Source organism: Capricornis sumatraensis, chromosome 15, assembly GCF_032405125.1.
Source record: "Capricornis sumatraensis isolate serow.1 chromosome 15, serow.2, whole genome shotgun sequence".
NCBI classification, from domain to species: Eukaryota; Metazoa; Chordata; class Mammalia; order Artiodactyla; family Bovidae; genus Capricornis; species Capricornis sumatraensis.
The window spans coordinates 13,723,306-13,750,386 of NC_091083.1; the positions used below are offsets into that span (position 1 = coordinate 13,723,306).

At 47.3% G+C, this 27,081-nt stretch overlaps 1 protein-coding gene across 1 annotated transcript in view; it reads right to left on the bottom strand.

Annotated features, from left to right (window-relative positions):
* KIF16B (kinesin family member 16B) overlaps window positions 1-27,081 on the bottom strand; it is a 291,622-nt gene that overhangs the window by 95,147 nt on the left and 169,394 nt on the right. The window contains exons 18-20 of the mRNA XM_068986883.1: window positions 6,589-6,642; window positions 3,650-4,942; window positions 662-814 (exon numbers count right to left, since the gene is read on the bottom strand). Of these exons, the coding sequence (XP_068842984.1) occupies window positions 662-814; window positions 3,650-4,942; window positions 6,589-6,642 (1,500 nt within the window). The remainder of the gene's footprint in view (window positions 1-661; window positions 815-3,649; window positions 4,943-6,588; window positions 6,643-27,081) is intronic.

The following is a 27,081-nucleotide window of genomic DNA, read 5'->3' on the forward strand; positions in this document are numbered from 1 at the left end:
TATATGGTGCGGTCTCTGTGGCGTCTATTTGTAACCAATGACTTCTGTAAACTATCAACACAAGGTCCATCTTGGTACAATCCAATCAACTCTAGCTTGTTCCTCTAGACCTGGCCTGGCATCACTTCTTTCTGGTTCTGTGAAACCCTTTTTTTTTTTTTCTTTAAACATTTATTTATTTGGTTGCACAGGGTCTTCGTTGTGGCCTGTGGGATCTTCCTGGCATCACTCGGGCTCTTTCACTGTGGCACACAGATTCCCCTGCTGTGGCATGCAGGCCCAGCTGCTCCATGGCACGTGAGATCTTAGTTCCCCAACCAGGGAGTGAACGAACGTCCCCTGCATTGCAAGGCGGATTCTTAACCACTGGCCCACCAGGGAAGTCCCTCCCTGAAACTTTTAACAGTTCTACCTTCTTACACAAACTACTTGCACCAGCATTCTTGATCTGACTGGCCGAGTATCCTGTCTTGAGCCCTATGAAGGACATCTCACCCCACTAGGGGCCAGGCAGCAGCTGATCAAGACAAATATGTCCTGGGGACAAGTACTGTTCATCATCTTGTATAGAGCCCTTCATATGCAAACTGGCCAATATAGGGTTCCCTGAGTCATCAAATCACATCAGAAATAGGCCTGACATCAGTGTGCTGTCTAATACCTCGCATCCATCAGAGGGACCAGGTGAGATTTTTCTGCACTGGATGGGAAGCTGGAAGCAGCAGGCTTTCCCTCTAAGGTCCCACGATGCCCTTTTTGAACACCATCAACCTCACAGATCTTCAGCTTCAACTGCTGGATTTCATGCTCTAACCTACAAAGATGGAAGTTATGTGAATTCACTCGTTAAACAGTATCTCCTGAGCTTCTTCCCTAGAAACCACAGGAGACCCAGACAAAAACTGCCCAAGGAGCTTTGCCTTCTGGTAGAAAAGATACTGCAGACCTATAAGACAATGTGTAAGGTGGTAACAAGCCACAGAGAGTTTCAGGACAAATGCCACAGATATCCAGGCGTTGGAGAGAGTTCTATGTCAAGGGCAAAGGTATTCCCACTGTGTCCAGTAAATCCTCAGAAGTACAAATGCAGAATTCTGAGCCCCGACCCTGGCTTCAACATAACTGCTGGTTGTGGACTATACATCAGATCCCAACAAGGATGTCTATTTGACAAAAGAGATTTTTGTTTTAAAGAATCGTTTAAAACCACCAATCTAGGAGAACCTTCAAGGTCAAGGCAGTTCTAAATTGAGTCCACACAGGCCAGTGGGAATTTGGCATTTGGAGATGACAGTGAATGGTATTCCAGGTGCATAAGCAAAGGGACTAAGCCACGAAAACCAGGAATCTGTGCTGGCTAAGGCAGAGGGCGTGGAAGAGGGAAATAGGTGAGAGAGACCTAGGAAAACGGGCTAAGGATCTACAGAAATTAATATAAACCATAAGCTCTGGAACCAAACATTTATTTCCAAAGGCAGACGATACAGCTAATGTAAGGTCAAGTATGTATGAGGCTGGTCTCCCACTGGCCCAGGCGTGACTGAATTCAGGGCCATCAGGCCAGAGAGCCAAGCTTGCCAGTCAGTGTGTCCTAAGGAACACTAGCCCACTTACTGTTATGAGACTTGGATCTCAGCTGGTGTCGAGATGCAACCCTGCCACTTTCCAAGTGCCTGACGCTTGTCCCCTATGGTTATATAACCATCGAGGGGGAAAGAAGAAAATGGATTAGACCTAGCTCATAAAGCAAGCTGGCAGAGAAAGACAAACGCAGTGCAGAGTTGGTCCAATCTGGCTCCATGTGAATCTGGTCTCTTGCACTTTAGAAATTCATAAGTGGTCAGGTCAGGGTGCACGGCAGACCCTGGCTCGGTTGGGAGAGCCCAGAGAAATAATAAGACACAAAACCAAGACCCCCAGAAAGCTACAGGACTGTCACAGCCACAGCAAAGCGCTGAGAATCTGCCGGCCTCAATCAGGGCTTTGCAAAATCTACTCCACCAAAACACACGAAGCTAAAAGCCTCCTCCACCCAGCTTCCAGGGAAACGCTGACATTGGGACATCACTAAAGTGTATCTGCTAGAATCTAGCACTGACAGTAAAGGGCCAGGGAGCAAGGCCGGCTGGCAGAAGCCAGGGACGGCAGGCTCCAAGCCCTGCTGCCTTCTCGCTGTGAAGCTCAGGGCACAAACTGAGAGCACGCCTCCTCTGTTTTGCCTTTCCTGGGGCTACAGCTTTGTCCAGCAATTTCACTGACATACTTGCGATCACTGTCTTAAGCCTCAGACCTACTTCTCTGAAGCCACAGCATCGTGGTTTTTGATTGTTTCATCTGTCACTGTTGTGCCTGAGGGAATCACCAGGGAGCTTGGTAAAGAGAATCGCTTAAGCAGATGGTTGGAAAGCAGGCTGTCCTGACCCTGATGATGGCTCCAGCAACACCTCACGGTAGGTCTTGCCTTGTCACCAGCATGGATCTCAAGCCTCTGCCCATGTCAAGCTGGGCTCCGAGAAGCCAGCAGGTGGCTTCTGCTGCAGCCCCTAGAAAGGTGTGGGAGGCAGGGCGAGGACTTCAGGGCGGCAGGGGGAGGACTTCAGGGCAGCAGGGAGCCTTCCAGTCCCCTGTACCGAGGCTTCAGTTAAGATCATAGACCAAAAAAAAAAAAGAAAAAAAGATCCCAATAGACCAAACGGTCTGGAATTACTAAAGAAAAGGTCCACGTCCTCTTCATAAGGGTAAGGACAAACACTGCGGCTCCAAGATGGAAGAGCCTATCCATGGCAAGCAGGCTAGGACGGGGCTGGGCAGGGGACGAAGCCCCCTTGCAGAACACCAAATCTGGAGACATCTGCAAACCAGGTGGCTGCCAGTCTTGCTGAGAGTCTTGGCATCACACCTACAGGGTTAGCAGAAAAGCACCCTCCAGTGTGTGTATTGATTTGTTTTGAGGCCCTACCTCCAAGAAGCATGGTGACAGTTAAGAGGTGGTGGAAGAGAAACACTCTTCTTTAACCATGAAAATAGCACTGGCTCCTAGCTCACAACCTCCAAAGTAGTATCAGTAAATCATCACCAAATGAGCCTGGAGAGACCTGTGTTCAGAACATCTGGAGAGCTTTATTGTTTAATTCAGAATCCTGAAATCACCCATCAAACACTAAGAGCCCCCCGGGGAGCGGGGGGGGGGGGGGGGCTGTCTTTTCAGTTCACTGCCAGGTGTGGAAATCAGTGTCTACACAACCTGGGAACTCAGGAGCGATCCTTCACCAGTGTAAGTGCTGCTCATCCTCACGGAGATGTTGAGGTGTGGGCAGGAGGGGGCCGGGGGCGGTGGAGATCAAGAAAAAAGAATGGGGGAGGGCGGGGAAATCGGGCTGGAAGCCTTTTCAGTATTCCGTATTTATTAAAATATTACACACACGATCAGAGGTCACTGAGCTAACAGACCAGGACTTGGTTTTTGTGTTTTTTTTTTCAACTTTAGGATGGTGATTTAAAACAAGGATTCTAAGGAAAAAGAAAATAAGGCTTAGCCATTAACTGATGTATCAGTCAGAGAAACAGCACTCAAGGCGAGAAACCAAGCCATCAACCTAACGCCCGGGGGCCCAGAAGGCATGGCCGGTGCGCCCTGGGCCGCGCTCACCTCTCCCGGTCCTTCTCCAGGGCTTCCTGCCCGGCCTGCTCGCTGCCAGCGGCCCGGGCGCAGCGCCTCTGCAGCGCGGAGTGCCTCCTCTCCAGCCGGGCCACCGCGCGCTCCAGCGCCTCTCGCTGCTGCTGCTCTCGGGACTCCAGGATCTCCTTCTCCTTCCGCCTCACCTTCTCCTCTTGCCGGGCCACGTTGGCCGTGAACTCGAAGGTGGCCTGCAGCTTCTGCAGCTGGCTGGCGCTTGCCTGGTACTGCGCGAGCTGCTCTTCCTTTTCTTCCATCTCTTTCTCCACTAGGTACAAAGTGTTGTCCAGGTCGAGAGGACCTCGATCGAGGATCTCACGGACTCTCTGCTTCTCCTCCGACAGCCTGGGCAAATGCTGCTGCAGGAGGTCCTGGAGCTGACGCTTCTTACACTGCAGCCTGCCCTCTGCCGGCTGCGTCCGCTCCACCACTCCGGCCGCCCAGAGGATATCCGCGCCACCCTCCTCCTCCTTTTCCGACCCCCTCAATTCTTCCTGGCTGCCAGATGGTACGTGCTTGCGGAGGAATTCCCAGTCCTCCTCCACCTCCCGTTTCAGGAGGTCCTTCTGCTGCACCAGGTCCTTCTCCATGTTGGCCAGCGTGGCCAGCTGCCTTCGCTTGAACTCTAAGAACCGCAGCTGCGCCTGCTCGAGCTCCGGGCTGTCGCCGCCCCCCTCGGCCCCGGCCTCCCTGGCACGCAGGAGGGCGGCACGGATGCCCTCCAGGTGCCGGCGCTCCTCGGCTGCGCGCTGCACCTCCCCATGCTGCGGCGGCCGCAGCAGCTGCTGCTTCGCGCGGAGCTGCGCCTCCAGCTGCGCCACGCGCAAGACCTGCTCCCGCTCCTGCTCCTCCAGCCGTTGCTTCTCCTGCTCTAGCTTGGCGTACTGCTCCTCCTTTTCCCTCTTGAGTCGCTCCAGCTCCTGAAAGATCTGGACCTTCTCGGCCTTCTCGTGGCTGTTGAGTTCCTGCAGGCGCTGGAGCTCCTCCTGGACACGCAGGAAGCGTTCCTCCTCCCGCTGCTGCTTCTGCAGCTCCGTCTCCTGCTGCTCCCGCTGCCTCGCCTCCTCGAAGCGCTCCTTCTCGGCCAGCAGGTCCTTGAGCGTGCTCTCCAGGTGCGAGCTGCGCCGTTTGAGGCTCTCCTCCTGCTTGCGGATCTGCCGCTGCGCCATCTCCGTCTCCTGGCGCTGCGTCTCCACCTCCTGCTGCAACCGCTCCAGCGCCGCCTTGTCGGATTTTTGCTTCTCCTCCATCTCTTCTATGAGTTTTCTGAAACGTAAAGCGGTGATGGATCGTTATTTGATCACTAGCTTCACATGCTGCTCTGGCTTCTCCCTGAACTGATACATCCTGGAAATGGGCGTACACTGCACACCCTTCACTAAAATTTTAAAAAAGAGAACAACATTTTCCTTTTAATATCCAGTGGCCTGCTGTTTAATCTTTTTACTCTGTAACTGTCCAACATATCATTTGCCTAATCTTCTCAAGTAGCCTCTGATATCATTTCTTTGTAGTGCCTATAAGCATAATGTGTTATGCATGATATAATTTTAAAAGACCCCTGAGCTCAAAGAGAAAGAGCCGTGCCCAATTTAAATTTAAATGTGAATAATTCTATTCAGCCCAGTGGCTAAAACTCAGTGGAAATTCGGTGACAAAATGACATTAAATAAAAATGCTTATGCTGTCCTCAACTCATCAGGGTCAAATATCAAAGTCAACATAATCAACATTTCATTGTTCCAGGTCAAATAACTACACGCTGTTGAGCATTTAATCACTAGTTTAGGACAAATGGCAATCACCAAATGACCCAAAATATTAGTTTATTAATGCATAACATTAAAAATAATGGCAATCTCCATTAAAATACTTAAATGCATGATTCCAGGGGCTACGTGTCATGCGTCTGAGAGAGCAAAGGGTGCCCACTGGGTGCTAACTCAGTGTTTCAAGGTTGGGACGGATGGCCTCTAGAGCAAGAGTGTGGGTGCAAGGTCTCTCTCCTGACCCACCCAAGCCCTATCTTACATGATGCTGGGAGTTAAACCAATTCATCTGTAACCTCCAGACTCCACGTTCTAGGAAATAAATATCCAGGGTACAGATTTTCTGTGGCCTTACTTTCTATGCTAGTATCTGTCGGTTCATTTCTTGGCTTGTTATATAGAACAGAAAAAAAATACAGCTTTTTCAAAGAATTATATTCAGAACATATTAAAAAACCGTCTCCAAATCAATTAAATAACCACACACACATGTCTGCACACAGGTGCATGCACACACAGACACACCTCAAAAGAAAAGGGAGCTGAGAACATGCAGAGGTGGAGTAAAGAAGGTTACAGAAATGGCCAATCACTGTTAAGGAAAGATGTTTAAAAAGTGAGAAGGCATAAGAAGGGGAATTGCCATTCTTTTGGCTTTTTTAAAACTCAGGGGATATTATTAAGGAAGATATACTTTTTAGTTAAATTTGAATACATCTATTATTTGGTGTATTACATTTAACGAGTGTAGTAAATTTGCCTACTGACTTATTTCCTCTCACAAGTATTTGAAGATGAACTATTTTTAAAAATTCAGACATTGAGACTGTCCTGGTGGTCCAGTGGGTAAGACTCTGCACATCCCAATGCAGGGGACACAGATATTCCCTGGTCTGGAAAGTAAGATCCCATGTGCTGTGTGGCACGGCCAAAAAAAAAAAAGTAATTAAAAACAATTAAAAATTCAAACATGAAGTAAAATTAATCAGCTAAAGAAAAATGAGTTACAGTCATCAGATGTGTAAATGGATGGACACTGAGCCAGAGGGGAACGACACAGACGCAGCTGAAGTCAGTCTAAGACACCAATACAGGCACCCACCCCTATGTGGTGTTAATAAGACTCCATACCACGTGGCTTACCTTTTACTTTCTAATTTCTCAAGCTCTTCACGCTGCTGCCGCTCAAATTCAAGTCTAAGAAAATCAAATGAAAAACAAGTTACTTTTCTGAAAGTGCTTTTTTTACTCTTTCTTTCTCTCCAAAGCGCATCAGTCTGTCAAGCATGATTTTTAATCATTGTGGATTAGCAAGTTTAAAACGTATTCTCTGCTCTATAACTATGATTAGAAATTAGACATACTTTGGGGTGCTTGCATTCAGGTCAAGAAGGAACATACTTTACTTGAAGAAAAGGAAACAGAAAACACTATATGAAAGTCCATATAGTGAAAACACTTCCACTGTATGGAAGAAGCAGAGTTAAAGACGACTCCTAAATGAGAAGCATGCTGACTCCATGCAGTTTAGTCACAGATTAGTACAAAAAAATGAAGAATCTCTACCTTAGACAAATGGGTCCTTTTATAGGTAAAAAACTGTCAGGGAGGTAGAGAAAGAGAGCACAGACATCAATTAAGAAGAGAATTAACTGGGGAAACATCACAAGAAAAGCAGTAAGATACTTAATAGCCAAATGTCATGCACAAATTGAAACGGCTTTTCATACGTATCACATTTCCCAACCACTTCTTCAAGCAAATACTCCAAAGAGTTGGCTGTTAGGTTTTGCACACTTCCCAGGATAATTATAGTGCTAATAATAACTAAGCGCCAATAATAACTGCCCACAAAAGTCAAATTTACACTTTTTACTACTTTATAGACGGTTCTACTGTATACAGGAGGATCTTGAGAAACCTACAATCAGTAATTATTTGATACAGCAGCTCCTGGGGGCTACAGAGATGATGAATAGATTGACCACAGTGGTCGGAAAATAAAGGGAGCAAGGTCACTGGGCAATTTAAAACTCATTAAAATATGGATGACAAAAGTTGACTTCTTCTCAAATAACTAGCTTGAATTACTTCCAGGTTGCATTATACTTTTTAAACAGCATGAACTGCAATTGTTAAACTTATACCTTTTCTTGTTGTGGGGGATGGCAGATACAGCCAAAAAGCGACACTATAGAAAAATTCATTGTCAACTGTTGTCCTTGGATAACATGCAAATCCAGGTTGGCAACAGTTACCTTTACAAAGAGCTAATGAAATTTCAAACAGATCTGTCACCAGCTGAATTTGGGTTACAACTGAGAGTAAGATGTCTCAGGGGCAGCGGTGGGGGGTGGGGGGTGGGGGGGGGTGGGAGCAGAACTGAGTGCTGTGCTGAGCAGTTTACACATTTGCTTGCTCTGCCTTCCAGCAAATCCTGAAGACAGCACACAGCATAAACCCATTAACATATCAGGAGCCCAGAGCTCAGAGATGGGAAAGAACTTTTCCAAGATCAGGAGGGTAAGACATGGAGGAACCAGGACTTGAACCCACAACAGCCTGCTTCCAAAACATGGTAATTCATTCATTTTATGAGCAATGCTTCCAGTTAATGATGCATAATAAAAATATTAAATCCTTCATTGAAACATATCATTTAGGGCTATATTTATTTTTCTGTCAAATGAAAATGATCTGTAGATTATAGGTGCTGCCATCCATGAGAAGTCAATCATAAATCTATATGAAGAGTGTCTGCCAATTTCCAAGCCTTATCTACATGCCATTACACTAAGTAGAGGCAGGGCTTCATTAAAGTTCACATATGATCATTCTTTTTATATAATGGTGAACAGATCCTTGGGAATGATTCCTAGTATGAGACTTCAGTACAGTTTAGCCTTCTTAGAGGCAGAGTCAAAAAACAAAAAAAAAATCACTGGCTAAAACACTTTCAAAACCTGAGGATTTTCCTTAAATTGTCTTTATTCTCAATTTTTATTTTCTGTGAACACTGGCTCAATGCGATCATCAGCAGACAACAGGCTCTCCTCTGACAATGTCACAAAAGGATGGTCATAAGCCAAATGCTGCTCTGAGAGGTTCGAATGAAAACCTGTCACAGGACGTAGGAACTTCCCTGGAGTTTCAGAGGTTAAGAGCCTGTCCTTACAGTGCAGGGGGCATGGGCTTGAGCCCTGGTTGAAGAACGAAGATTGTACGTGCCCTGCGGTGCGGAAAAAACAACAATACACAACAACAAACCCCTCTAGCAGGACAGTTCACAACTCGCAGGTGCTGAGCGTGCTGTGCCCTCGAACCTCTGCAGGCCTCATCCTCACTTGATAAGCCAGGAAACTGAGGCCTGGAGCACGCAAGTAGCAGAGGGAGGCCCTGAACCAACTTGGTACTAAAATCTTGTGCCGACCTCTGCAACTGTTGGTAACTGCGGGTCTCCAAGGGTCGTAACATGTGAGATTTGGCATCTTCTTCTTCAGGCTGACACTCAGCACCTATGTGTTTCACTGAGCCCATTGCCAGGTGCTGTGCAAGGCACAGAGGATACAGTGTCTCAGAAGGGAGCTGTGGCCCCTGCCCTCACGGGGCTTCCAGTCTGTAAGGGACAATGAGGTAAAAACGGGAAGTGCTCCCAGTGAGTGACGAGCCAGAGTGAGGAAGGACAGGGTTACATGTAGCAAACGGAGCAGGTGCAGATCTCAGAATTTAGCAGGATGAGAATCAAGGCAAGACTCTCATGGGAACTTCCACCTAGGCTATGACAGTCTTCCTCGAGATGATGAAGAAACTCAGGAAAAGCTTCATAAAGCCATGCCTTGGCTTCCTGGGTGGGGCGGGGGTGGCGTGGGGGGCACACGGAGGGAGGCAAGATCCAAAGTTCAATGGGAGTGCAGAAACTACAGGGTGCAGGGCCTAAGAAGTTATATTGAGGACTCTGAATTTGACCCTAAAGACGGTGGCAGAAAAGTATCTTGGAACAGGGTTGTTGGAGAGCCCACAAAAGACAGGTGAGAGGAGAAGCCAAGAAATAGATCAGGCCAGTGCCATCATGGATACAAGAGATGACAGAGGCAGGACCCAACATAACTGGGATAAAGAAGGGCTAATATCTTCTGATACGCAGTCGTCAAGGTGACAGAACCTGGCAGTGGGCTGCATCGTGCCGGGAGCTGTGATGGGAAAGAAAGAATCAAAGACGGTTCCTGGCAGGGTCACACAGTGGGTGGGGAGGCCGAGCATTACAGCCAAGAGGCTGCACTCAAAGGTCAGCTGGTCTGAGTACAAAGGCTGGTGGTCCTGAGGCTAAGCATGAGTTATTTAACCTTGGATGCTTAATTTTCACAGACTTAGAAGAAAATAACAGGCGTCCCCTCAAAGGAGACAAACACCCATCCCATCAAACAAGAGAGTTCATATGAAACAACTGCAGCGTGCCTGCACATAGTAGGTGCACAAGTCTGCCTCTCGTCCGTGACCTGAGACAAGGAGAAGCCCAGCGGGGAAGGGAAGAAGCAGCGGGCCGGCCGTGGCTGTGCTCACAGCGGTGCAGGTGGGGGGTGCTCAGTGTCCGCAGAAGAGTCAGGCCACACCCCGTCTCTCACCACGGCCCCGTGAGCTAGGTGCCATCCTTCCCCCGCTTCACACGCAAGAAGTGAATCAACCGACTCCAGAGGCCACCATTTGTCTCTATTCTGCCTTCAAGAGAGGAAGCTCAGTTTTACATGTATTGAATCTAATGGTTCCAGGGTCAACCAAACTGAGCTGTCCAGCAAGCAGGGGGAATACAGAGATCTGATACTTGGAGCCTTCTCAAGAACGGAGACACAGACCTGAGATTCACCAGCATCCAGGCGGGAAGGGAGCAGAGATGGACGGGGTTACCCAGGACACAGGTGTGGAATGAGACAGTACCCGTGAACCATCTGCTGAGCGCCTGTGCACAGGAGGGGCACAAATCTGCTTGCCGTATGTGATCCCCAGAGACGAGAAGGAGCCCAGTGGTGGCCACCACAGACACGGCAGCGACCGGCGGCGGAGGGGCCCTCCAGGCTGAAGATGAGCGGTCAAAGACAGAGAGAGAGAAGACCCCTCGATAAATAACGATTTCCATTTCCTCGAAAGTAAGAGTTAAATAGATGACGATGCTCAGTCTTAAACTTCTGAATAGTCTGTGGAGAGGGTCATAATTACAAAGTCAGGGACTATATTTTAAATATGAGGTGATATCAGCTGTTGCTGGTACTGTTTGGCTCCTATTAAATATTACATATTTACTAATCATACTTTAAAAACGTACCTTTTCCCATAATCAATGATAATTATTTCAAAGAGCAAAACCTCAACAGACTGTAAAATATAAATGTGTGTTAATATCAAGGAAAGAGTATCTACTGTAATTGTACTTTAATATGGCTTCATTTTAAATAAGTATAATTCACTAACTTGCTTTACTGGAATTATCTTGGCCCCAAGTGCTAATTTCCTAAATGTTATAATTAAAAGGAAAATCACAAAAGGATATAATTTTTGCAGCTGTTTTTAGTGTTTTTAAATGACAGTTGGAAGTACACACACTGTGTTAGGGCCAGCATACAATCCATCTGATGAGACATGACCTCTTTTGTGCATTAAAAGACATCTAGCATTTGGAGACATCACTGCACATCTTGCGAATTATATTCCTGTTATTACTGACAATGAAAACACAAGGGGGTGGGAATTTCTCCATTCATACCATTACACTGAAAGTGAGACTGTGATTATCAAGAAAGAAAAAGGAAAAAAAAAGAAATTTTTAATGCTTTAAAATCAGTGGCCATGAGTTTGATACCTCTCATTTCACTTTCTGAAAGGAAAAAAGTGGCCACTGGGGCCCAGGCAACACTTGAGTGGCAGTTGCCGGGGGGAAGTGGGCGGGACATGGATGCTGAGCTCAGACCAGGAGGGAGCGCTCACCCCATGACGGAGATGAGCCGAAGGGGAGGCAGCCCCTGGTACAGGAGGTACAAGAACAGGCAAAGGAAAAGTTCTTGGTCAGTGGGGAGGCCGGGCTTTTTCCTATGTGACTTGCAGGTTATCATCAAATCCAGGCATGACCTCACGGGTGGTCAATCCGTGAAGGTGCCCAGGGCCCTGCACTGATGTGATGCTCTGCTATCATCATCCTGAAATTCTTAATAACACATTTCATTATCCACTGAGCACTGCAAATTATGCAACTGGTTCTGATCAAGCATGTGTCATTTTTGAAGGAATCTCTGTCTGCTCTGTTGCCGGGATGTTTGGACCCAGTCCAGAGTCTGGTAAGGGATAAATGGAAAGGTGCTGGAAAGAACCAGTGTAGAAGGTTCCCTTCTCCCACATCCTTACAAGGGACTAGATTTTGACCACAACCACAATGGGTCCTATAGTGGTTTAGCCCAGAATGGCCAATCTTCTCACTACCCTTCTCACTACCCTTCCACCCTCGGGAACTCCCTTCCAGCCAGTCTCAAATCACCATGAAAGAGAAAGTGAAGCCACTCAGTCAAGTTCGACTCTGCGACCCCATGGAGGTCCTGCCTACCAGGTTCTACTGTCCATGGGATTTTCCCAGAAGGAAAATCACCGTAGAGAAAGCAAATCCCATGGAGATTAGGGGATCTGAAGACTAAAGTTTGGATTTGGGTGTGAGAGTTTGCGCAGGTCCCATCCAACTATTTCCCTGACATTGAGAACCCTGTCATTCAAGATGTTCTTGAAAGGCTGAGCAGAAACCAGATGCTGCCCCAAGGGAGGCAAAGGGAAACTCATGAAAGAAGAACCTGGCCCTTTTTCCAGACTAGACTCTGCCTAGAGAGGCCCTGCAGTACTTCCTACGAGCGTCAGAAAGCTGCTAGCATGCAAACTACCATGAGAGAGCTGCTTGTCGAGACAACTGAAACTGCCACATGGATCACTGCTAGAGTCCCCCTTTCCCCCTTCAAATTTTGCTATCCTATAGCACAGTGTTCTGTTCATACAGCTGTAATTCCAAGAGCTTACATCAACTGCACAATGCAATTTGATCTAGGAAGGTGTGAAATTAAACCCCTTTAAGGCAGACGTCGAAGATTATAGTAAAAGTATCCCCAGGACTCTGGGAGTGGTTTTCTAATGAACTTTCAAATCCTTGGTCTACAAACTACTAGTAAAGATTTCCCAGAAGCCAGTCTTAAGCCTTCTGTATTGCAAATGGTAAGTGCTCAAAGAAATGAAGATTGCTTTGAAAAAATAGTAAAATTTGATACCATCAGCATTTTAAGTTGAGTTTCTTTGCAGCTTATTTCTCATAACAGTGCCATAACCTGCTCTAATAAAGACAGCCAGAACCACATGTTAAACTCAGGAGGCCTACCTGATCAAACCTAAGACCACAGGTAATTAGGACAAAATGGGACTCAAGAGACCAAGCCATCAACCTGGCACACACCCCTGCATCCAGCTCCTGTCCTCCTGACACTGTACGGACCAGGAGACCCAGGCTCAGGGAGACGCCCAAGGCGACCTCCTCTTCCCAGAAGCCAAGAGAAAAGTCCACCGCTTCCTACTCCTCCTCCATTTCTGCCTCAACTCTAGAATTCTGTCTCCCCTACTCAACCGAAGCACAGCAGCCTGCACCCCAGACACAGCCTCCCAGAGTTAAAGGCGGCCCACAGCTCCAAGAGGGACCTCTCCCCGTCAGACACGCCAGAACAGTGCGCCACAAGGCACGTCCCCGCCTTCGTTCAGCCATGCTGGTCACACACCCAACAAGCCTTTAACAAGCCCCTACTATGTGCAAGGTAGTGTCTTAGACGTACAGAACAGATGAATTGCCTTCAGGTCTTCAGAGTGAACCATAAGGGAAATGAAATATGTGCGCATATCGATCACACGGAACGTGAGGAGCACAAAGAGAAAGTCTCATTTTTAACAGGAGTCGGGGTGGAGGGGAGGACAGTTACAGCTGCTGCGATGGGAGGAGGCTGCACCGTCTATCTGAGCGGGGCCTTCACAAATGGACAGAAGGACGAGGGCCACGATGTGGGGAGCGGAGAAATGAGGTGGAAGAAAAACAGCAGGAGGGAGACAAAAGAAACAAGCAAGGCTCTGAGCACGAAGCAGAGGGGCCAGTGGTTCACGCATCATTAGCTCACTTGATCAGCACGCTATCTGTGTCCCAGGCCCTGAGACTCCGCAGAAGGAACCAAGTCCCCGCCATCTTAAGCCTTCCATTCTTGGGGGGAAGGAGGAGGGTGAGTGAAAGTGTTAGTGGCTCATGGGCTACAGCCCTCCAGGCTTCTCTGTCCATGGAACTCGCCAGGCAAGAAAACTAGAGTGGGTTGCCATGCCCTCTTCCAGGGGAATCTTCCTGACCCGGGGATCGAACCCAGGCCTCCTGCATTGCAGGCAGATTCTTTACCATCTGAGCCACCAGGGAAGCCTCTGGGGCGGGGGGAGGTGGGTAGCTAACTAACAGTGAGACTTTCGTGTAGTAAACGCGTGAAAAAGACTGAAGTCGGGAAAGGGTGCGGGAGAGCTAAGGGAAGAGCGTGGCCACGAGGATGCAGCTGGTGCCACACGTGGGGGAAGCCAGGCCAAAGCCCAGAGCACACAACAAGCCTAGCGTGGTGAAAGCCGACGGAACCAGGGAGCAGAGACAGAGCGAGAGCAGCTGCAGCCCAAAGGGGGCCGGGGCCCAGACCCCCCGGGGCCGTGCAGATCTAGAGGACGGATGGAGCTTGTCCACCTGGAGGACAGAGACCACCTGAGCCGACTCGGTAACCTGAGGGCCTTCCGCAAGGCACAGAGCAGGTATTCAGCTCTCAGAGCCTGACGCTAGTTACAGAGAGTGACAGAACGCTTGGGCAAGGAACAGACGACATCAGCCAGGGCAGAGCTCTTTGTGCCCTAAGAAATGACACCCTGCTTCCAAACTCAAGGCGAAAATGATTAACTGCAGCAAACGCAGAAAATACAGGGGAGGAAAATACAGTAAGGCCCTTCACCATGATCACAACGTCTTGGTAAATGGCTTTCAACACCACAGGTGAACACACACACACGAGAAACCCTTTCCTCTTCACCCATATCTTGGACACACTCCCAAATCATGAACTAACACCCGACAACACCGTTTAATATCATGCAACCTTAGAACACAGATGCCCCATGATTTCCGGGAGCAATCTCTAGGCTGGAAATGTACATGGTAGATCAGTCTGATTAAACAGTTTGGTGGGATCCACATGGGGTAACCAAGGAAAAGGTTCATTTATGAAAAGAAAAGCTGTGCATATCTGTGGGTACAGAGAAAGACAGGGCAGAGGAGGGGGTCTGAACATTCGAAAAAGACCTGAAATGTACCACAGCTCCTCTGCCCTGGCAAGACACCCCTGAGGTGAAGAGCTCCGGTCTTGGCACACCTGTGCTCCTTTCACAGAGTGCTAAGGGACACAATACTCACCTGCTCAACCAGGCAGGGCTTGGAACTCACGGACCGAGGGAGGTCTTGGCAGCACCTGTGATCTCAGGGTTTTCCTGTCCACCCCAGCCTGCCCCTGCCATCGCCTCTTCTAGGTCTCAAGCTTCCCATTCCTTATTTCTCTCTGACATCTCTCTCCGTCCCTCCGCTTGCTACTGTAATGTAAGCAGAAGGCACTGTCAAATGGAGAATTCCAGGGTGTGTGGATTTAGCTGGTAAAATAGTAAAGCAGGGGACTTCCCTGCTGGTCCAGTGGTTAGGACTCCACACTTTCAGTGTTGGGGTGCAAGCTGGATCCCTGGTCAGAGAACTAAGATCCCGCATGCCACATGGCAAGGCCAAAAAAGAAAAAAAAAAAAAAAAAAAGAATAGTAAAGCAGGAAAGATTTACACAAGCTCATTAACTGCAATGTAATAAAAAATCTGAGCTTCCTCAGTGGCTCAGTAGTTAAAAATCTGTCTGCAATGCAGGAGACTCAGCTTTGATCCCTGGGTCAGGAAGATCCCCTGGAGGAGGACATGGCACCACTCCTGTATTCTTGCCTGGAGAATCCCAAGGACAGAGGAGCCTGGTGGGCTACAGTCCATGGGGTTGCGAAGAGTTGAATGTTACTGAAGTGACTGAACACAACCAATAATTTATGGGGGCAAAAAGAAGAAATAGTCCCAAAAGTCATCAGTGATGAAGCAAGAGTTACATGGTGACATAAACATGGAAGGAAGACAAGTCTTCAGTGGCCTGGGCACAAACTTCCAGGAAAACAGTAAAAGGAAAAGCCAAACATGGAGCTGTATATCAAGTGTGAGCTCAACGTTGCTTTTTAAAAATACTCTTTATAATGCATGATTACAGTACCCAGTGTACAATTAAATATATAGAGTATAAAATATAAGTAAATATTATAAATATAAACCAGTCATTATTTCCTGGTGGAAGGATTGTGAATACTTGTGATTACTTTATTCATTTCTGAATGTGTTATTTTTTGTAATAAGCATTTCAATTTATAATGAGACAAACTACCTGTTTCAAACATTTTTCTTAATCTACCCTGATTATAGCAACCGTCTTACGTCCTTTTTGCTCCTACACATTTCTAGTTCATTTCCATTCATCTCCAGCAATGATGATGACTAACCTCAGTAGATCATAAAATCTGGGGGCTGCTGATGGTGACTAAATATCTGAGGTCACTGATGTGGGACACGGCTTTTCAAGGTTAGCGTCATGATCTGGGAGAAAAGAAGGGGGCGGAGGGTCCTCCTTCAGGCACAACAATTCACACACACACACACACACACGCAATCAACAATTACTTCTCCGAACACTTACTTAGAAGCAGGAGTGCGTTATTAAGAAAAATCAAAGCTTTCCATTAAATATACTAAAAGCATTTTACTAAATACACAGATCAAGAGCCAGCAAAGACCTGCTCCGAGAGACAGTCTTACCATCTATTTTAAGCGCCACCACAGGACCTCCCTGGTGGTCCAACCGCTCAGGGTCCATGTGCCAGTGCAGCGGAGACAGGCTCCACCCCTGCTCTGGGAAGATTCCACATTAACCTGCAGCAGCTGAGTCTGTGCTCACAAACACTGAGCCCTCCGTCCAGAGCCGGTGAGGCTCAACTCCTGGGCGTGCACCCCCTAAGCCCATGCTCCAAAATAAGAGAAGCGAGTCTAAGGAGAAGCCTCTGCACCCCAACTACAGAGGAGCCCCCACTCACCACAGCTAGAGAGAGCCTGCGTGCAGCAACAAAGTTCCAGAGCAACCAGAAAGTAATCAATTAAAAAGAAAACTCACCCCAGTTGTGAACTTGTTCTTCATCTCTGACAGCAATGAAGACCCAGCACAGGCAAAATGATGAAAAATAAATAAATAAAGAAAAGAAAATGCTCTGAGTGAAGAGCCAGGGAAATGAAACCTGGGTTGGGGTTGGCAGGGCCTCCCTAAGGAAGTGACATCTAAGTGACTGGGATCTTATCCTACTGCACAGGACAGGGAACTCTGCTCAACATTACACAGCAGCCGGGCTGGGAGGAAGACTTTGGGGCAGAATGTGTGGCTGAGTTCCTTCACTGTGCACCTGAAACTATCACATGGCTAATCGGCTACATTCCAATATAAAATTAAAAGTTTAAAAACACAAATAAACCGAGATCTTAGAGACGATGTGGGCTTTAGCACGTGAAGAGCAAATGGCCATGGGGACGAGTGGGCCAAGAAGAGGAAACGGCACGTTTCCAGCAAAGGCCTGGGAGCAACAACAGACATGTATGTACATCAGGAACCCATGACTGAATCGGCAGCAAGCTCTAATCAGATGAGTCGACCAGTAACACAGAGCGTGTGGCGATAATCAACTTAGTACAAGACGCTGCTTCGGAGGAGAATCACGCTGCTCTGTAGGACGAAGAGGAATCCACTACCTTCCACCCTTGCCTGTAACTGCCATCCATCACTGCACAGGGCAAGTCCCTTCCGCAGCTACCGCATAATTCAGCTTTAGATCATACAAGTATATCAATACAACGAGGGAAACAGAAATGCCACCACTGCGCAGACAACGCGAGGCTAAAGGGACCGAATGCAGACAGATGGCGCCCGGAACTCCACAGCTCATGGAAAACAAAGGCGCTCACCATCTAAAGTGGCTCGCAGTGGAGTTACATTCAAGGACGAGAAAGAAAAAGGCTAAGTCAGCACAGACAGACCTCACTTTACCACACTTCCACAGATACTGTCTTCTTTTTCCTTAAGCAAACTGATGGTTTGCAGCAACCTTACATCGAACAAGTCAACCAGTGCTATCTTTCCAGCAGCGTTTGCTCACTTCAGGCCTGTGTCACACTTTAGTAATACGTTCCATACTGAAAACTTTCTCATTATGGTATTTGTGGTGGTGATCTGATCAGTGATCTTTTATGTTACTGTTGCAAAGACATTATGATTCACTGAAGGCTCAGATGATGGTTAGCATTTTTTAGTAATAAACTTTTAAAATTAAAGTACGTATATTTTTTAGACAGAATCCTACTGCACACTTAACATACAATATAATGGAGTGCGTGCATGCATGCTAAGTCGCTCCGAGTCTTTGTGACTCTATGGACAATAGCTCGCCAGGTTCCTCTGTCCATGGGCCTCTCCAAGAAAGAATACTGGGTTGCCATGCCCTTCTCCTGGGGATCTTTCCAACCCAGAGATTGAACCTGTGTCTCTTACATCTCCTGCATTGGCAGGCAGGTTCTTTACTGCTAAATAAAATGAAGTAACACAGTATAAGCATAATTTTTAAAAGGATGGGGAAACCAATCACTTGGTACGACTCTCTATAAGGCAATATTTGCTCTATCACGGTGCTCTGGAACCCAGCCCGAGGCCCGCCGGTAACTGATGCTGCTCTCTGTTAACAGCAGGAAGAAGTTCACTTCTTTCGGCTGCTTCCTCGCAAGTTCTCCAAGATGGTGCATCTTGCAAGCTATTTAAGGTGCTCTACGGCAACTGCCAAGTGAGTAAATGGCCCGTGAAAAAGTGACACCACTGAGACCAGAGGTGGGAAAAGAAAGTCAGCCTTGTAGCAAGGCAAACTTCTGAAAAATAGAAAGCCCAATAAAATAAACCAGCAGAGACACAGTACAAAACACATCAGCTAAAACACGACTAACTACCAAATCACCAGCAACAGAAGTATTTCCAACCACATGCGTAAAACTTTCACGCTCAAGGTCAAGCAAGGAAAAAAAGAGAAGAGAAAACAATGTTTAAAGCCCCAGAGAGTGAGAGGGAAGAACAGAGATAAATGGGGGTGGCAGGACACTGTGTCCACGAGCAATGTGATCGTCCCTCCCAGGATCCCCAGTAAGGGCATGATCACACCTGAAGGCGCAGGTCTTCCCAAGGGCATCTCCAGCTATGACCAGCTATTTCTCAGGTGCCTTCTACATGGGGTACGAATTAAGGGGAAAACCTAGTCCACGTGTATTACATGGCGAGTAAAGTGCTACGCTGGGTGCTGAGTGAACAGATTAGATCCTGCTGACGGGCATCGAGAGGGAAGCTAAGCTCAGCAGACAGAAGAACACACCTTGTTACTGATGTCTCCTTACTCTTTCGCTGGTGTGATGCATTTATCCTTCCCGTTGAAAGAAGGTAAGGGGAGTGGGAGGGAAGGCGGAAAGAAATGAGGGGGGAGAGTCTAAGGAAGAAAACAGGAAGGGGCTGGAGAGAGGACGGAAAATGAAACCACTTTCTTTTCCTACAATCACTGTCTGCTGGTAAGAAGTCTGCACCAGCGTCTGGGTGCCTCTGGCTTTCTGCATAGCAATCTTGAGGACTCTTCATTCAGAATCTAGCTCCTTCTGGCTTTACATTCCAAAATCCCATCCCGACTCTTAACCTGAAAGGAGCAGGAAGGCTGGAGCTCACCACACACAGCATGGAGCTCAGCACAGGACAAACCAGAGCCTGCTGGATCCCTGCTGCTGACCAGGATGCTCGGAACACGCTTGCAGAGAGCGCCCCTGCTAGGGGGATTCCCTACACCCTAGCTGTTGTGAAGACAGCCAAGAGCTGCACCCAGAAGGCTGTGCTCGTACCGACACAGTCTACACTTCCAAAGGATTCCTTTCAAGTTTGCAAGCAAAGGGAAACTCTCAGACAGTATTGGTAGGAAATGAATAGTGGTGATATGTACAACCATCCCATAGAACAGTTTGTGAGTGTATATTAGGAGCCTTAGGACATATTATATATACCCTCTGGCCTGGTAATTCCATTCAACTTTTTTCTCCCCTGAGGAAGCAACACTCATGGATCACCACAAAGATTTAGCTACAAATGTGTTCACCCCAATTGCTCGTCATAGTGCCAAACTACACAACAGAAACACCTCCCAACAGAAGGTAAGTGAGGTACGGAATGGCCATACAAAGGAATCGCACCTGGACTTAAAACGAGAGAGGATAACACATATGAAGAGGAAAAGACACATAAGGGCAAAAAACTCTCACAAGCCCAGTGTGAACCCATCTGGCAAAAGAACACATATAAATGCGTAGAAATATTAAAGTACACATATGTACACATACACACACAGAGAAAGACAGACGTGACTAGACAGTGGGGCAAACAGAAGTACAGACTAGAATACACGGCAACATGTTCACTGCAATAATTTCTTTTTTGCTTGTTGGTGATTTCTAAATTTTCCACGATGAACACATGAAAATAAAAAGTCAGGTTAAAAATAATCATCACTCAGGGACTTCCCTGGTGGTCCAGTGGTCAAGACTTCTCTGAAACTGGAGCCGATTATACAGAGTGAAGTAAGCCACAAAGAAAAACACCAATACAGTATACTAACGCATATATATGGAATTTAGAAAGAAGGTAACGATAACCCTGTATGCGAGACAGCAAGAGAGACACAGATGTATTGAACAGTCTTTTGGACTCTGTGGGAGAGGGCGAGGGTGGGATGATCTGGGAGAATGGCACTGAAACATGTATATTATCCTATGTGAAACAATCGCCAGCCCAGGTTTGATGGATGATATGGGGTGCTTGGGGCTGGTGCACTGGGATGACCCAGAGGGATGGGATGGGGAGGGAGATGGGAGGGGGGTTCAGGATGGGGAACACATCTTCACTCATGGCAGATTCAAGTCAATGTATGGCAAAACCAATAAAATATTGTAAAGTAAAATAAATGAATAATTAAATTTAAAAAAAAAAAAAGACTTCTCCTTCCGAAGCAGAAGGTGCGGGTCTGATCCCTGGTCAGGGAGCTAACATCCTACATGCCTTGACGCCCACCAATCCCATCCCAACACTACACTCCATGAAGCTCCCTGGACCACTTGCCAAACACAGGTGTGATTTTAGGTATTTTTGGTATTTAGGTATTTTAGGTATTTTTGGTCCAACTGGATTTGAAACCTAGGCATTTTTCCCCTTCAGAATTTAATTATCCACGTACAGTATATCCATTCATACAGGCTTCCCACTAGCTAGTGCTTAAATAAAAATTTGTGCTAATGCACAAATAAAAATTTCTTTTTACTTTCAAGACTGAAATGAATTTGGAATGCATATAATTTTGCTTTGAGCACTTTCTAAAAGCTGTGAAAGTGCCCACACTCTGCCAAGTTAGTCGCCTGTTTACAGCCTCAGAGTGAGACAGGACACCTGAGGAGTGGGCTTGGTTTCTTCTTAAAAGACACTGGGCCACTGAGGAGGAATGCTTTCCCTGCAGTGAAATTGTTTCCTGGCAAAGACCCTGGCTGGGCGCTTCTCCAAAGTGGAGCTCCCTCCCGAAGGAAGTCCCTGGGCTGCTTCATCTCCTCCAAAAATCCTCTGGCACCAGGCACCACCCATGTGTGCACACAAATCCTGGCTTCCAGAAAGCCAGCAATGTAGGCCAGCAGTCAGTTCCCAAACAAGGACCTTGGACATGACATACCCAACGCCATGTGCCCACTTGGGCCAATAAAATGTTCTTGGGTAACGAAGATGTCACTTCTTAAAAGTCGAAATCTTGCTGTGATGCACAGCATGGGTTTTTGGAGAAAAATTCTCTTTGGAGAACTACTAGGCTGCCTGTTGAGACCAGGTGCTTTGAAGATGAGTTGCGTCTTACTGGATATAATCATTTGCAAACCATATTTAATTCTTCCAGAGAGCTCTGCTCTAATAGGCACTGGATGCTAAGTAACAAACAGTTTTAACCTACTGCAATAAACATACTCAGATCTACATGATACCGAGAAAACCAAAAGATATATGAATGTGTAACAGTTAAGAAAGCCACAAAATGTGTAAGAAGTACATCTGTGTGCATGACAGCCTCACAAAGACGAGGCCCAGCTACACTGGAGACTCTAGTGTGGGACCATCTGAGGCACAAGGCCCCTGGACACCTATGAGCAGACACACCTCCTGCTGCTGCCAAGTCTCCATCTTAGGGAACATCTGTGACGTGCTCACTACATGCAAGATGCTGGAGACTCAAAGATGAGTAAGGCATGGCTCCTGCTCTCAGGGAGCCTGGTGGGCAAGCAGGCAAAAGCATTAATGACATGAACCTGGGAAGAGCTATGGCGATAAAGGTGTGAGCCAGACACCTGGCAGAGAATGAAGGGGAAGCACTGAGCTCAATCTGGAGACACAACAGAATGCCTCTGAGGAGACAACTCCCCTATGCACCCTGGAAGACGAAGAGGACTGGCCGTGGGAAGGAGAGTAGGCAGGTTTTGTAGAAGGTTTTATAAATGGACTTGGCCTGGAGAGAGCTGTGAAAGACGTTCTGTCCACTTAAACCAAAGCATAAATTTCAAGGCAGCAAGTGACAGAAGATGATAGTAGTGGACAAATGGGTGACTGTGGTTGGGGCCTGGAGGGCATCCCAGAGGAACTGGGGGCCAGGCCCCATGCTGGGGTCACCACGAAGGGTTAACGGGGGGACTGCAGTGAGCGCCATCCTGTGGCCCCAGGCTGGGCAGGTTCCAGGGGCAAGTCCACAAGTGGCCCCCCAACCCAGTGTCACCTCGAGAGGAAACCAGGAATCCTGTGCATGACCAAGGGAGTCCTGACGACTCCAGAAGGTCAGCTACTTCTCACGGACTGACCACCCTGGCCGCTTAAAGAGGAAAGTCCCTCCCGAACATTCTCCACGATGAGGAGCAGCATGCTTCTCAGAATGAACTTGTTGGAAGAGGAGGTGGGAGACTGCAAGTGGGGAGCTGGAGAGGCAGAGGCCCTGTATGGAGCCAATTCAGGGAGAAAAAGTTTCCCGATGCACAGAGCGGGCTGAGATTTCTCTCAGGAGGCAGGAAAGCTGCTGGTGCTCAAGGGAAAGGAGCAGCTCAAACTCAAGAACCCAGCATCTTTACAAAGAGGTGTTCATGAGGGTTTAATGAGAGAGGAACTAAGAAGAGAGGGTGTGTGTGTCGGTGGGGGGATGGAGGGGGAGAGGCATGCTTCAGGGTAGCTGACTTTATTAAGCTAATACTAAGCATTAGGGAATCAGAAAGGCAGAAAGCTAGTTCACCTAAGAGGTGAAAGTTTAAAAGCAAAAAGAGAATGCTAATCCCAGACTGCCGGGAGCCAGCATGGGAGATCCCACTCATGACAGGGTCATGCGGAAGAGATCTGATAATCAAGGCTTCAGGACTCAACGGACCCCCTGGACCTGCCCAAACATCTACCCAAAACCGGAATCTGTCTGTCTTACTATTTTATGTCTTTCACCAACTCTTCTGACATTAACAGGGGGCTATCCCTGACCACCTTTTTCTGGAAAAAGTTAACTTAGGGCTTTAGTTAATAAGTCTCCTGGACATGAAAGAAATATTCAAATCAACCCCCTCAGATGGCTTTCTAGCTTGTCTGATAGGTTTATCCAGACTCTTGCAGCTACGCATGTGATTATTTACAGCCTCCCAACTGTGAGAGGCACGGGAAGCCTAAAATATTCTAAAAATATAGAGTCTTTCGAAGAGTTAAAAACTATTTGAGTAGTGCTGGTGTAGGATTTCACTGTTGAGCCAATGCTTGCTGCCAAGTTCCCACATCCCTTATCCATTGTGCACCTGGGAGTGCATTAGTTAACATAGGTGGAATGTAAGAAAAACAAACAGTAGCCTTGAATTTAACCACATCAGACCTTTGAGCTAATTGGTTCTTTCTTAGTTGTAACTCGCTGCACCTTTGCTCCCTGAGAATGTAACTCTGTTTGATACTTTCTGAGGCTGACATAGATTAGACATATAAAGAAAAAACATTTCAAGGGAAAATAAGTTTTCTGGTTGAACAGCCTTTATCAAAAGAGGATCATAAAATGTCCACAGGCCTCCAAGGCCAAAAGATAATGTACACAACAGTGTTTATGGGAAAGATTTGCAGAAAAAATACTGGATTCAATAAGGGCAAAACGGCTGGAGTGTTTGGGCTGATTCTGCATGACCTTGCATCTTTCATTTCCCTCTACGTACAAGTCAAGGTATAAAAGTCCCTTTTGAAAATAAAGTTAGCAGCCTCGCTCACTGAAGAAGCTTGGTCTCCCCATGTTTTTCTTTCTCTCTTTCCTTCTTTCTCTCTCTTACTCTCTTTTTCAGGCTGATCCCTTGGAGCATAGAGGCTCTCTGCATTCACTTATCTGCCTGGGCTTCTAAGACCTGAATGGGAAGGCTCTCTGCATCTTCACTCCCCCGGGAGACCGGGAGGGCGCCTGCGGCCTCCGTGAACAGACAAGTCCCTTGTCTTGGGGCTTTATTAGCTTTCTGTGTAAACAAAGGAGTATCAGCCTCTTTCTCTCCTCTGTTTTCTTATCTGCAGCATTCTTTCTTTCTCTCTCTCTCTAAATCTCTTCGCTGATGCCGTCACACTTCGGATACCCTGGATCCATCCAACCAGGGCAGGACCCTGGCACCAGACCAGTCCTAAGAGAGGCAACAAGGCAAATACCGGGTAAGGGACCCAGAACTCTGCATGTGTCTGCTGAAGCCTGTGGGATGGAGCCCAGGGCAGGGGGACGTGGACTTCTGCCAGGAGGAGGAGGCGTGCAGCCAGGGCCGGGTGAGCTGCACAGCAGCACGAATGCAGAGTCAGCCCAGAGGAGTCCAAGTGTCCCAGGCAAAGGCTACCGGTGCCCTGACTCCTGCCAGGCTTTACCAAAATCTGCCCAGTGCACGCGCTCACACACCAAGGGGTCTGAGCCCCAGCTCAGGGTGGACAAACAAGGGCCCTCACTCAGCAACTGAGGGGATGCAAGGGACCTGCCTTCCCTGGGGCCTGTGACAGGTGGACCAGACCCCACACCCCTACAGGGAGCTGGTGGCTGACCCCAAGCTCACAGGCAGTCCCTCCTGGAAGGAAGTTCACGGCCAGGGCCCAGGTTTTCAAGGCAGGGCTCAACGTCCTCCCTGCCTCTCCTCCTATATCCGCCTTTCTGCTGGGGAGCTAGCAATGCCCAATCAACTACTAAAACCAGAAGATGGACGCCAATGGCTTTTCCTTCTTTCCTGCCCACATCCCATTACCCACCCAGGTCTCATCACTTCCTGCTCAGGGCGCCTCTGCAGCCCGGGCCTGCCTCTAGGCTCCTTCCACTGATGCCTCAGTTCAAGCTCCCCTCCACGCCCTTCCTGCAGTGCCCCCAGCACCCTTCACTGTTCCATCTCTGTGCCATTATGAACACATCTCTCCTTGACTAATAGTACTTCCTGGATCCCTACCCCCATGGACTGGGTTTGAGATATCTGCGAGTGAGCTGGTTTAACTGAACTTGGCAGGGCTTGAAGGGGGTCATCAGGATCCCTGGATCTGTCCTTGTCAGACAGTGCAATTTAGTCACTCAGTTGTGTCTGACTCTATGTGACCCCATGTACTGTAGCACGCCAGGCCTCCCTGTCTATCACCAACTCCCAGAGCTTGCTCAAATTCATGTCCAACAAGTCAGTGATAGCACTGAACCATCTCATCCTCTGTTGGCCCCTTCTCCTGCCTTAAATCTTTCCCAGCATCAGGGTCTTTTCAAATGAGTCAGCTTTTCGCATCAGGTGGCCAAAGGATTGGAGTTTCAGCTTCAGCATTAGTCTTTCCAATGAATATTCAGGGCTGATTTCCTTTAGGATTAACTGGGTGGATCTCCTTGCAGCCCCAGGGACTCTCAAGAGTCTTCTCCAACAACACAGTTCAAAAGCATCAATTCTTCAGCACTCAGCTTTCTTTATAGTCCAACTCTCACATCCATACATGACTACTGGGAAAAAGCCACACCTTTGACTAGATGAACATTTATCAGCAAAGTAATGTCTCTGCTTTTTAATATGCTATTTAGGTTGATCATAGCTTTTCTTCCAAGGAGCAAATGCCTTTTAATTTCATGACTGCAGTCACCATCTGCAGTGATTTTGGAGCCCCCCAAAATAAAGTCTCTCACTGTTTCTATTGTTTCCCCATCTATTTGCCATGAAGTGATGGGACTGGATGCCATGCTCTTAGTTTTATGAATGTTGAGTTTTAAGCCAGCTTTTTCACTCTTCTCTTTCACTTTCATCAAGAGGTTCTTTAGTTCTTTGCTTTCTGCCATAAGGGTGGTGTCATCTGCATATCTGATATTTCTCCTGGCAACCTGATTCCAGCTTGTGCTTCATCCAGCCTGGCATTTCACATGATGTACTCTGCATATAAGTTAAATAAGCAGGGTGACAATATACAGCTTTGACATACTCCTTTCCCAATTTCGAATCAGTCTGTTGTTCCATGTCTGGTTCAGACTGACACTCATTAGTTATTTACTGTACTTACTAGGGAAGCAGACCTTGAGATTTTCCATCTTTCTGTATTTCCAAACACTATTTTCCAGATAGGACATTCTTGAGAATATGGAAGAAAAACAGAGTGAAGAAAAACCACAATGAAGTAACATCTCATGCCCATTAGGGTGGCCACTATCAAAAAAAAAAAAAAAAAGAAAACACAGAAAATAACTGTTTTCACAACTGCCACTAGGGGAAACAACCCAAGTGTCCACCGACAGATGAATGAATATGTAAGATATGACATATACATGCAATAGGATGTTATTTGGCCTTAAAAAGAAAGAAATTTTGATACCTGTTACAAAATGGAATGTACTCTGAAGACATTATACTACACAAAATATGCCAGTCACAAAAAAAAAGTACTGTATGAATCCACTGATACGAGGTACCTAGAGTAGAGACAGACAACAGAATGGTGGTTGCCAGGGTGACGGGTGGGGGGGGGATGGGGGTTGGAAGATTATTTAATGGGTACAGAGCTTCAGTTTTATAGCAATGGAGTTTTGGAGGTTGGCTGCAATGATGTAGCACACTTAATACGGCTGTTCCCTTAAAATGGTTAAGATGGCAAATTTCATGTTAAGTGCATCTTGTGTGTGTACGTGCTTAGTCGTAACCAACTCTTTGACCCCATGGACTGTAGCCTGCCAGGCCCCTCTGCCCAGAGGATTGCCCACGCAAGAATACTAGAGTGGGCTGCCCTTTCCTTCTCCAGGGGATCTTCCCAACCCAGGCATCAAACCTGTGTCTCCTGCATCTCCTACACTGGCAGGTGGATTCATCTTAGCACAAATTTAAAAAGG